The 13,058-nt window shown below is 37.5% G+C and overlaps 1 protein-coding gene across 2 annotated transcripts in view; it reads right to left on the reverse strand.

Annotated features, from left to right (window-relative positions):
* The window catches only part of Ano3 (anoctamin 3), a 337,010-nt gene that overhangs the window by 115,166 nt on the left and 208,786 nt on the right, over nucleotides 1–13,058 (reverse strand). For both annotated transcript variants that reach the window (XM_031371327.1, XM_031371328.1), the window contains 2 exons: nucleotides 8,403–8,503; nucleotides 5,598–5,642 (listed from right to left, as the gene is read on the reverse strand). In XM_031371327.1, coding sequence (XP_031227187.1) covers nucleotides 5,598–5,642; nucleotides 8,403–8,503 — 146 coding nt within the window. The remainder of the gene's footprint in view (nucleotides 1–5,597; nucleotides 5,643–8,402; nucleotides 8,504–13,058) is intronic.

Consider the following 13,058-nt stretch of genomic DNA (forward strand, 5'->3'; position numbering starts at 1 on the left):
TTACATGTTGGAGCATCTTCTTGGTATATGCCCAGGAGTGGTATAGCTGGGTCCTCTGGTAGAACTATTTCCAATTTCCAGAGGAACCACCAAACTGATTTCCAGAGTGGTTGTATCAGCTTGCATTCCCACTAGCAATGAAGGAGTGTTCTTCTTTCTCCACAACCTTTCCAGCATCTGCTGTCACTTGAGTATTTTATCCTAGCCATTCAGACAAGTGTGAGGTGGAATCTCAGGGTTGTTTTGATTTGCATTTCCCTGATGACTAAGGATGTTGAACATTACTTTAGGTGCTTCTCAGCCATTCGGTATTCAACAGTTGAGAATTCTTTGTTTAGCTCTATACCCCATTTTTAATAGGGTTATTTGGTTCTCTGGAATCTAACTTCTTGAGTTCTTCGTATACATTGGATATTAGCCCTCTATCAGATATAGGATTGGTAAAGGTCTTTTTCCAATTTGTTGGTTGCCCTTTTGTCCTATTGACAGTGTCTTTTGCCTTACAGAAGCTTTGCAACTTTATGAGGTCCCATTTGTCAATTCTTGATCTTAGAGCATAAGGCATTGGTGTTCTGTTCAGGAAATTTTCCCCTGTGCCTATGTGCTCAAGGCTCTTCCCCACTTTGTTTTCTATTAGTTTCAGTGTATCTGGTTTGATGTGGAGGTCCTTGATCCACTTGAACTTGAGCTTTGTACAAGGAGATAGAAATGGATTGTTTTGCATTTTTCTACATGCTCACCGCCAGTTGAGGCAGCATAGTTTGTTGAAAATGCTGTCTTTTTTCCACTGTATGGTTTTAGCTCCTTTGTCAAAGATCAAGTGACCATAGGTGTGAGCAGCCTTATTTATAATAGCCAGAAACTGGAAACAATTCAGATATCCCTCAACAGAGGAACGGATACAGAAAATGTGGTACATCTTCACAATGGAGTATACTCAGCAATTAAAAACAATGAATTTATGAAATTCTTAGGGAAATGGATGGATCTGGAGAATATCATCCTGAGTGAGGTAACCCAATCACAAAAGAACACACATGGTATGCACTCTCTGATAAGTGGTTATTAGCCCAGAAGATCGGAATACACAAAGTACAATCCACAAACCACAAGAAACTCAAGAAGAAAGACCAAAGTGTGGATACATTTTTCCTTCATAAGAGGAGGGAAAAATACCCATGGAAGGAGTTGCAGAGACAAACTATGGAGCAGAGACTGAAGGAAGGACAATCCAGAGACTGTTCCACCTGGGAATTTTTCCCATATTCAATCATCAAATGTGGACACTATTGTGGATGCCAGCAATCCCTGGCTGACAGGAGCCTGATATAGCTGTCTCCTAAGAGTCTCTGACAGTACCCAACTAATACAGAAGTAGAGGCTCACAGCCATTCATTGGATTGAGTACAGGGTCCTCAATGAAGGAGCTAGAAAAAGGACCCAAGGAGGGTTTTCAGCCCCTTAGGATGAACAACAATATGAACTGCTTAGTACCCTCAGAGCTCCCAGGGACTAAACTACCAACCAGAGAGTACACATGTGGGACTAATGGATCCAGCAGCATATGTAGCAGAAGATGGCTAAGTCGGTCATCAATGGAAGGAAAGGCCCTTGGCCCTGTGAATATTCTGTGTCCCAGTGTAGGGGAATGCCAGGGCCAGGAAGGGAGAGAGGTTGGGTTGGTTAGCAGGAGAGGTGGGAGGGAACAGGTTTTTTTTTTTTAATTTAATTTAATTTTTTTTTTATTTTTTTCACAGGGGAAACTGGTAAAGGAGATATCATATGACATGTAAATGAAGAAAATGTCTAACAAAAATAAATAAAGAAGGAAAGAAAGGAAGAAAGAAAGAAAGAAAGAAAGAAAGAAAGAAAGAAAGAAAGAAAGAAGGAAAGAAAGGAAGAAGTGGAAGTGAGCCTGCATGGCATTTACTAGCCACAAGTAGTTATGATATCATAAGGTTAGAATAATTGGGATAAAGCTTTTATCATTATCAATTGGCTCAGAAATTATTCTGTTGGCATCTTGCAAATTGTGATTTTATTGATAGGTAAATCTGTTTGGTTAACTATAATCATAAACTTTAAGAGTTTTGATTTTATTGGGCAATTAGGTGTTGAGATGACTGACCATGGGGTGCGTTGGGCATTGTGTGGTGTCCCCCAACTCTGCCAAGAGAGATAGCTCAGAGGGAGCCCTGTGGCCCATCAGGACTGGAGAGTTGGCTGGCCTAGAGACCATGAGTGAGATCACTCGGCAGGAGCCCTGTGGCCTGCTGGTATCTGGAATTAGCACAGGAACATGCTGGTTCGCTTTTTAATATTTCCCACAACACACATATGCTTCATTTGAAACTTAAGTTAACTTCAAATTTGGACTATGATATTTTTTGTTTAAAATACTTTTTATAGATTTTTTAACATTCAAAATATTAATATTTAGTAAAAATCTGAAAAAATGCCTATTCAAGGGTAACTCTACTACTGATGACACAGTTGAAAAATTAATTCTGGAACAGCTAAAATGGTCCCGACAAAAACATGTTATTTAAAATAGACATAATGTTTAAAAAATATTCCCCCATCACAATTTATAGAGCTTAAAATTGTATTCATTCATTTTCTTTGATAAAGTAATAGATTTACTAAACGATGTGACACTGTATGTTTGCATCATTCTGAATATTCTGAATATTCTTATTGTTATATTGTTACTCATGGAGTACACTGCTATGTTGATGCTGAAAGTGGTTTGTTTTTGCCAACTGATTGTTTTGAAATAGAAAAATAGCTATCAATATGAAACCTTATTTTGTTGTAGAGCCTTCCTTAAGTGGAAATGTATTTCTTCCATTTAAATAGAGTTAAGTAGATTAGGATAGAAGAGTTCCTCTGCCTCTAGATTGGGTTAATTCCTTTTCCATAGCTATTCTGTCTAGAGTGCAAATATTTGAGATGAAGCTCATGGAAAGAATTTATTTTCACACCTGGGTAAGAAAAGCAGGTTAGAGTGATAGATAAAGAATAGACCAGCCACTTCTGGTTTCCATCTGCGCCTGGAGCTGACCCTGTGCCACAGTTCTCCATACCCAAATCCCAAATGGAGAGGGCTGGTCTCCAAGGAGTGCTGACACACCTGAGAGCACAGGTAAGACCACCACTTCTGCTCAAATACCTGTCCAAAGAGGGGACTTGCCCGGAGCCCTCAGGACCCAGGAACTGAGGAGCAGGCTGGAACAGGATCCTTCCAGATTCCACCTGCACCCAGAGCTGACCCTGTGCCACATTCATAAATCCCACCCAGAGAGAGCAGGTCTTCCAGGAGTGTTGACACACAGCTTACAGGAGGGACAAGCCATAGTCAGAGACTTCAAGACCAGCTAACACCACAGATAAACAGATGGTGAGAGGCAAGTACAAGAACGTAAGCAACAGAAACCAAGGCTACTTGACATCACCAGAACCTGGTTCTCCCACCACAACAAGTCATGGATACTCCAACACACCAGAAAAGCAAGACTCTGGTTGAAAATCATATCTCACGATGATGGTAGAGGAATTTAAGAACATTAATAACTCCCTTAAAGAAGTACAGAAGAACACAGGTAAACAGGTAGAAGCCCTTAAAGAGGAAACACAAAAATCCCTTAAAGAATTACAGGAAAACAAAACCAAACAAGTGGCAAAGGAACTGAATAAAACCATCCAGGATCTAAAACTGGAAATAGGAGCAATAAAGAAATCACAAAGGGAGACAACCCCTGAGAGAGAAAACCTAGGAAAGAGATCAGGAGTCATAGATACAAGCATCACCAACAGAATACAAGAGATAGAAAAGAGTCTCAGGAGTAGAAGACACCATAGAAAACATTGACACAATAGTCAAAGAAAATGCAAAAAGCAAAAAAAACTCCTAATCCAAAACACCCAGGAAATCTAGGACACAATGAGAAAACCAAACCTAAGGATAATAGGTATAGAAGAGAGTGAAGATTCCCAATTCAAAGGGCCAGTAAATATGTTCAACAAAATTATAGAAGAAAACTTCCCTAACCTAAAGAAGGAAATGCCCATAAACATACAAGCAACCTACAGAACTCCAAATAGATTGGACAAGAAAAGAAATTCCTCCTGTCACATGACAGTCAAAACACCAAACACAGAAAACAAAGGATACCCACAATACCAATAACAGACCACATGACGCTCTAGAGAAAGGAAGACCAAATAGTGGATGCTTCAGTTCTACTTAGAAGGGGGAACAATATAATCAAGGGAAGTAGAGGATAAAAGGGACTTGGGAAAAAGATAGGAGGGGGAAGGGAGAAAGAGAGGCAGAACTGGGTATGGGAGGAGATGGAGGACATGTACAGAGGGTCAGGAAATTGAACAGAGAGGTATGTAGCAATGGAGGATAGGGAACTGGGGTTAGTAACCAGAAAATCCACGATGCCAGGAAAGCAAGAGCCTCCCAGGACCTCACAGGAATGATATTAGCTGAAATATCCCACAAAAGGGAGGGAGAACCAGTTGACACCATGTCCAGAGGTGGCCCCCAGGTTGATGGATGGGGCCACCACGCATCTCCAAAATTTTAACTCAGAATTCCTCCTGTCCAAAGGAAATACAGAGACAAAGAGTAGAGCAGAGACTGAAGGAAAGGCCACCCAGAGACTGCCCTACCTGAGGATCCATCCCATACAGTCACCAAACCCAGACACTATTGCTGATGCTAAGAAGTACTTGCTGACAGGAGCCTGATACAGCTGTCTACTGAGAGGCTCTGTTAAATCCTGACCAATACAGATGTGGATACTCACAGCCAACCATCAGACTGAACACAGGGACCCCAATGGAGGAGTTAGGGGAAGGACTGAAGGAGCTGAAGGGGTCTTATCTGGCATCAATGGGAGGGGAGGCCCTTCGTCCTGTGAAGGCTTGATGCCCAAGTGTAGAGGAATGCTAGGAGAGTGAGGTGGGTGTGGGTGGAGGAGCACCCTCATAGAAGCACATTTAACAGGAAGAGGGTGCGGGGGAGTGTAGGGAGCTTGCAGAGGGAAAACCAGGAAGGGGATAACATTTGAAATGTAAACAAATAAAATATTCAATTAAAAAAAGAATAAATAAAGAAATAAAAATAGACCTGCCACACAAAAGTTTCAGAATGTCTTGGGAAGCCACCATTTTCTGCCAGAAGCTAGTCTCTACTCCACTGTGAGACAAAATTACTGGATTCACAGTACAAATGTATTTCCAAATATACTATTCTCATGGTCTGGGGGTTTATCATATAACCAGTGGCCCAAATTTTATAACCATTTTAAAAATTAAAATTTCTTGAAATGCAAACTTATAATTCAAATATTCCTTGCTGAGTATTAAATCTTGGAGATATACTGGTCATGAAAAGTACTAATAATGTAGAGATTGTGTGTGTGTGTGTGTGTGTGTGACAAGCCATATTAAAAATTGTCTCAGGAAATCAACATAATTTTCTTCCTAAAATTTATAACTGATTATAATGGATAATCAAAGGTGTTCTTCTTTATATTTTTGTAAATCACAAGTTGGTAATAAAAAAATATGCATCTTTTACCAACCTGCTCTTTGATTTATTCTTCTGGTCAGTATAGTAACATTTCTTCCTGAAAAGACAAAAAAAAAAGAGAAAGATAAATGATAAGAGCAAAATACAGTTAGGCCATAATGTACTCAACAATGTTAAGTACAGGCACTCCATTTTCATACACTTAGTAAATAAAGCTATTTGAAATTAAGCCATTATAACATGAAGGCCAAGAAATTGATGTGCCTTTAATTTCAGAAGTATAATGACAATTTAACAAAACATTTTAAAGTGCACAAATTACTATTGAAAACATTATTTTTAATTATTTGAAAGTCCGTCTTCTGTTACTGAGTATATACTAACTAGATTATTTACTTATGTGCTGTATAAAGTCATTAATCCAATCTATATATTCATCTTTCGAAATATGTAGTTTCCCTAGGTTGTTTCTCTGTTGTCATGACAAAACACTGAGCAAATAGAAACCTGCACAGAAAAAGTTCATTTTATTGTACATTTCCATGTAACATTTCCTTACTACAGGGAATTAGGTCAGGAACTCAAGTCAGGAACCTCGAGACAGGAACTGAAGCATAGGTCAAAGAGGAACACTGCTTACTGGCTTGCTTCCGATGGCTTGTTCCTTTTTCTTTCTTATACAAACCTGGACCACCTGCCCAGAGATGACACTGACTACAATAGGCTCAGCACTCCCACATCAGCCATTAATCAAGAAAATGATCCACAGACATGTTTCCGGGCTGACCAGGTAGATTTGCAATGAATAACTATGAATACCTAGCTCAGGGCAGCACATTGTGCTGACAAGTTATCATACCTGAAAAGAACATTTACACCATCCTCTTTAGGGCTCAGAGAACATCATGGAAGAGGATGCATGAGGAATGTTAACAATCAGAGGATAGGAGCAAAAACTGTGAAATACTATCTGCTGTACCTGATGCAGTCATTGCAATCATGAATGTAGTTATTGTTTCCTGAATGGGTCTTCATTCACCTAAATCTGTCAACATTCATTCTTGGATAGGGAGAGATTCGTGGGGCTCTACCCCTCCCTAGGGAAGTACTGGCTATTGATTGATGTTGGAAAAGGAGGAATCATTGTCTTCAGTTCTAGGAGGAATCATTGTCTTCAGTTCTCTACCTATTGCTGAGCCTACATGTAGATAGTTCTACATCTGTGGCCATGTGGACAACACTGGTTAAGTTCAGTATCCACAAAACACAACAAAAAGACATGAGTTTGGGGAAAAGATTTATAAAGAAGAAGTGTAACATGCTTGGTTTCATAGGTAAAATAGTTATCTTATTGGAATTCAGGAATCTAATATTTGGGACCTCCCAAAATGTTCCTCTATTTTACCATTAAATTTTCAGAAGCTCATGAACTTTATGGTAGCATAATTAGTAATTAGTTATGATCTAGTTGTGAATGTTCAAGAAGCTCTTTGAGATGTCGTAGATGTCATACTTAATTTCAGTCACAGGTTGTGACAGACTATCTCACTTGTCAATTTGAAAAGATCTGGAATCCACTAAGAGGCAACTACTGTGCATTCCTATGAGGCAGTCTCTTTATCAGGTTATTTGACCTGGCCAGATTCACCATAAATATAGGTGGTTGATTGGCTGACAGCTCAATAAAGGAAGTGGATTGACTATCTGCCAGGTTCTCAGCCTCCACAGTGTGAGGAATCATTGGTTGACTGTCCATACTACATCATGGAAGCCAATCTAGTAAACACCTTTTAAATATATTCAAACTGTGGGTTTTGCTTTGTTTCTAGAGAAAAACATAAGCTATAATCTTTGGAAAGATTTAAAATGCTCTTGTCATATTCTAATGCTAAAGTCTGATATAAAATTTTAAGACTTGCTTTGCATACACTAAATTTGAATTTTAAATATCTTCCTTCATTTTTTTCAAACATAGACAAACATTGGCATGTACATATTAATACTGATTTGAGATTTGCGTGTTTTTTCTCTTTTTCTCTTTTAAATAAAACACTATGGATTTACATTTATTTACTTATTAACTATCTGTTTTTTTATTTGCTTAATTTATTTGTTGCTGTGTGTATAAGCATGTGAGTGCTAAGCACCTATCTAGAGTTCAAAGGGAAGTTCTTTTCTTCCATCATGTGGGAACTAGGAGGCAAAATAAGCTCAGTGTTCACATAAACTTATCAAGGTACATTTACTTGGAGTCTCATTCTCTCTGAACACTTTACTCCTTCTTAGCATCTGATGAGATCTGTGGAACTCCATATCAAGGAAACACTCTCATTGCCAACATGAGTGAACCATCTGCATAGAGTGTGTACATCATGAACACTACACTGGGGCATGATGGAGGGATTAGTACATTCTACAGTGAATCATAGATACCCCCACTAGGCTACCACTTTTCTTTGCCCTGAAAGACTGAAAAACCTTGAAAGAAGGTTATTTTTTTTTTCCTTACTGACTGATACTGAGGACAGAGCTCAAAACTGTCCTGAGTGAGCTATTATGAAAAATAGTTCTTGCTACCCATTATCACATTCCTATCAGATAAGAACTGGGATTGATATTGGGAGTTGCTTAAAGTTACCTCATCTCTAGGCAAATCTGCCTTGCAATGATATTGCATGGCCAGGGACTCAGAAAGCTTACCACATTGTTCAAACAATCCAGGGGAAACTGTCTAATATAGCCTAGAATTTAAAAGAGAAACAATTTTCTCTGACCACGTTTATGGCTGTGGAGGTGTTACAAACGACAGACGCATCCCAACCGTATTGAGAGGAAATGAAATAATATATAAGCATACCTGAAGGGCACCCTGATGTTCAGCCTCTCTGCATACTTGCACAGTGTGTCCCATGGAATGTGAATTTTAATAAACATGATGTCGGGGTTTGCAATTGCTGGCTGTAAAAGTAAAGTAGAGGCACCATTAGAATCAGAACTGATGGCATTCAATCATTGTTTTACTTCCAAGGATGAAAGATCACCTTTGTGACTGTGCATGAATCATCCTCATTTATATAAAGAGAAATTATGTGGTTGACAATTATTCATAGAATGTATTTAAAACAATAAATGTCACCGAGAATTTCATATATAAACAAACTTTTAAACACAAAGCCTGATGAACATCCATAAAAAGAAGTCTACTCATCCCAAATGTGGCTCCTTGATTAAACAAACTCCAAATTCCCACACAAAACATAACTCCCTTAGGAAGAAACATTTGATCCAAGAATAGACACTGTGCTTATCTCTGCATGAATAAAATAGCATTAATGCTTTCCCTTCTCATGGTCACATAAGAATAAGCTTCTCTCTTCCCTCTTCTCTACGTATTCCCAAGTCTGGGGCAATGGAAAGGACATGTTTGATGTCTTCTTGATGCCAGATCTTCAATAAAAATCTTTCTTTTTTGTAAAAATGTGACATTATAGTTTCTTACCAAGTGTAAGGGCAAATGAGGCCTTGTATAAGGAAAAGACATCATTATCTATTAGTTAAGTTTCTTATATTGACCATTCTTACATTGATTTACCATTCAGAGAAGTAATAACGTAAAAACTAAAGATTCCATGTCATTCTTCATGGGCAGGTAATTAAGACTCCCCTTTCACTTAGAGCATGCATAAAACATTGAAAATCATCAAAAATTTTAATTAATTCATATATTCTTCTGCCACACTTTTGAAGTAATTCAAATCTTTCAACTATTTGCTGGGTCTAGTGACTATAGTGAGGAAAATGGGCTTTTTGAATGATAAGATACCCTTGGCATGATAGACTGTCACATTTGTAAGTTTCGGGCTAGCATTGTACAAGTTACAGGAAAAGCATTAGAACACACTCTCATGCTAGCATAATTTCTGAAGCACTTTTTCTGCTTCAAATATGTTTGTTTCTGTTTAATGGTAAAATATGTGAAAACTGACTGTGCCAGAGGTAGATATAGGACATTAAATTTCTATAGGTCTTTTCTTAAACATATTAACTATGCTTGAAAAAATGAATATAATTTTTGTTATTTTTTAAGAAATTCATGCATTTATAACATTTCTATCTCTCCTCTCTCCATTCAACTCCTCTGTTGCTCCTCCCTCTCAAAGTCATATCTTATTTTCTTCTATAATTATTGTCATTACACACAATAAACTAGTGATTCAAATTAGTGTTGCAAATGGCATATATATTCTTATAAGCACCACTTATTGAAGCAACAACTTAAACATTTATAATCCCTTTAGATAATCTGTCATTTATCAAGGTGAAAGAGGAGACTATGATATTGATATTACCAGGTTCTTTGTAATCACTGTCCAGAATTAATGGGAAAATTTCTATTTAGGCATGACAGAAACAATAAAAACATTTGCAACCAGAACTCCCATAGACTAATGTGAGACCAGCTTAGCATGTTACAGGTCTGTATTTGAAACTCAGCAATATGCAAAATAAGTAAGTAAATAAAATTTTAAAATAGAAACTTAAGCCTTCTACTAAAATGATTCTTCCATCCAGAACAAATGAAAAGACACATTTTTGTTCTATTATACTTTTTTGACATTATCTGTATAAAATTATTTTCAACTGTTACTAAAACCCTAATTTTGAAATTAAGATTCTTGCTATTATAATTATTACAGACAACAGCTTGACTTTCTCTAATTCCCGGTTATCCATTTAAAATTACATGGCTATGTATTCTGTGTATGTACATGGCTAATGTATGCTGTTTAAATCCTAGATGCTCAAGAACAAATTTCTTCTGTACTATTTATAATGGCTATAATGTTTGAAAAATTAGTTGGCCCTCTGATTTTCAGAATTTTTTTTTCTGAGAAATGAAGGTTCTTTGTGTGTAAGTTGAAGGAAGGAAATTATTAAAGACTGACTTTGTGAAGTCCCTGTTCCTGACTGGGTCTGGTGGTCAGGTGACAGTGTGCATCTCAAATCAGTGTTTCAAACAAAGGTGAATCATAAAGCACTCCTAGGCCCTGCTTCTCTTTTTGCTCCCCTTTAAGTAGCTAGCTCTTCTGTGATGGAGCTTCTGTTTTGGTTTTAAACACCTTTAATCCTAGGATTTGTGGTAATACAAGTATAAAACCAGTAATAACTTATAATTTGTAAATAGTTAAAGGCAAAAATGCAAAGCAAAACAAAACCACCTGAGGCCTCTGATGTACAGTGACTTTAATCAAAATATAAATTAAACAGCTAAGTATTTTCTCTGATAATGTAAATTGAATATAATCTATGAAAATTATATTTGTATAAATGTTAGTTTGTAGGAGTGATAGACCTTTGTTCCCAGCTACCACTTAAAAGTGACCCCATGCATGAACAGTCTGCTCTACTGCCTCATTCACACCACTTCTGTCGCATGTACTCCCACTTCCTGCCTCTAAGTCTTCCTAGGTCAATTTCCTCTTTCCTACGATGATTTTCCTATTATGTGATAAAAGAGAAGACATATGTACATGTAAATCCAAGTATCTAATTTTGTGTCTCATTCACTAATCATGGCACTGAAAAAATGAGTTAATGAGTTGACTTTCATTTTATTTACTACTATTATTACTACTGCTATTATCATTATGTTCATTATTATTATTATTATTATTATTATTATTATTATTATTATTATGCTCAATTATTTTCAGATAGGGTCTTACAATGTAGCCTGTGCTTGTTTAGAACTAATTGTGTAGACCCAACTGCTCTTTTACTCGTGACTCTTCTGCTAAAGTTTCTTGAAAGCTGTGGTTACAATTATATTGTTCCATCATGTCTTATGTCTAACCTATTTTGAATCTAGATTCTGCTTAACATACTTGAGTAAGCGTAAATGTTTCTTTTATTTCCTATGGTGAAGGAATGAGATTAGAGCCTGTACCCAAGGTTTCCAAATGGATGCATTGGGCTAAGCTCAGAACATTTCTCTTTTGTGGGAGGGGAGGAGAAGGGTTTATTTCACTTAGACTCACACATCCAGCTTATCATCAAAGAGGGTGTGGATGGAAACCAGGATTCAGGCACTGAAGCAGGGGTCGAGATATTTACTGTATAAGGGGTATGTTGTTCGCTGGCTTGCTCCTCCTGCCTTGTTCAGTTTGTTTGCTTATATATCCCAGAACCACCTACTCAGGGTTAGCATCACCTTCACTGGGCTAGTTCCTTCCATGTCAATCAAGAAACCCCACAGATTTTCTATAGGTCAATCTCATGGAAACATTTTCTCAGTTGAGGATCGACCCTTTCAGATGACTCCAGCTTGGGTCTAGTTGACAAATAATTAACCAGAAAAAAAAAGATTCTTTGTCAACTAGAACACAATCATATCACTATTCAACTACAATCTTTCCTTTCTCTTTTGTACCCAAGATGGCATATTAATATTAATATCATCTTATAAAACATTTCACCTTTTAAAAGTCCCACAGTCTTTAAAATGTCTAACACTTTATAACTAACCCTAGGCCCAGGCCTAGAAGTTTCTAGCCTCCATACATTTTAATGTTCTGCAAACCCTTACCTTGAAGGCCTCAGCTTTCAGTCTCCATCTGCTAACCTAGGCCTACAATGTTTTCAGCCCCTAAGATCTACTTTTGAATAAACTCACCCTTTCTAGATTGTTTAAAAAAAAAAAAACAACTGGCTGGCTGGTTCAACTCATCTTTCTGGCTCAAACTCCTCTCAAGTAAATGATTCAAATTGCCTTATCTCTGCTTCTGACTGAAATGTTCTGCTTGGAAAAACTGCTTCTGAACTCCATGAACTGAATTGCAATGATTGAAAGAAACTGCATGAACTCAACTCTACCTCTCTCCCTGAATTGCTCTTAAGTAGCCTCTCTTTCCAGTCAGAGTTCGTGAAAGTAGGGCATGTACTATTTCAGACTCATTCTATCAATCTTTCTCTGATTTGGGATTAAAGGGGTATGCTAAAGGCATTTCTATACTACAGCAGAATCATACAGACCTGGTCTTTGGATGTGATATTGTGCCAGCATAGCCATGTTGCTGGAGTAAAATCCCTCCACAAGCAAAAAATAAAATAAAATAAAATAATCAGAAAGTCTGAAAGCCTGACTATTCTGCAATGGGGCACTATGTCAAGATCCAAAATAGCACTGTGAACAGCTTGCCTCTTACAGATTCTTAATTTATTGCTGTCAAGCTCTTCATGTGAAATAATCTCATCACCTAAAATAAGGGGCTGCTTTGGAAGGAGAGATTTTGCATTGCAGTAATTACCATCACTGGGTAAAATGTCAGGCTAAGTGCACACAGCCAGAACTGTCTCATTTCCATGCCTTAACTTTAAATGCATACACATTGAGAGATTGTTTTAATCAGTATGAACTGATTTTTTTTTATAACTTCCCAACTTAATGTCTCTTTGTTTTACCTCCATATGAAAAGACAACTGGTTTCCTCCTCTGCAGTAGCAGGTGAGGTTG

The sequence above is a fragment of the Mastomys coucha genome, unplaced genomic scaffold (assembly GCF_008632895.1).
Source record: "Mastomys coucha isolate ucsf_1 unplaced genomic scaffold, UCSF_Mcou_1 pScaffold15, whole genome shotgun sequence".
Classification (NCBI taxonomy): Eukaryota; Metazoa; Chordata; class Mammalia; order Rodentia; family Muridae; genus Mastomys; species Mastomys coucha.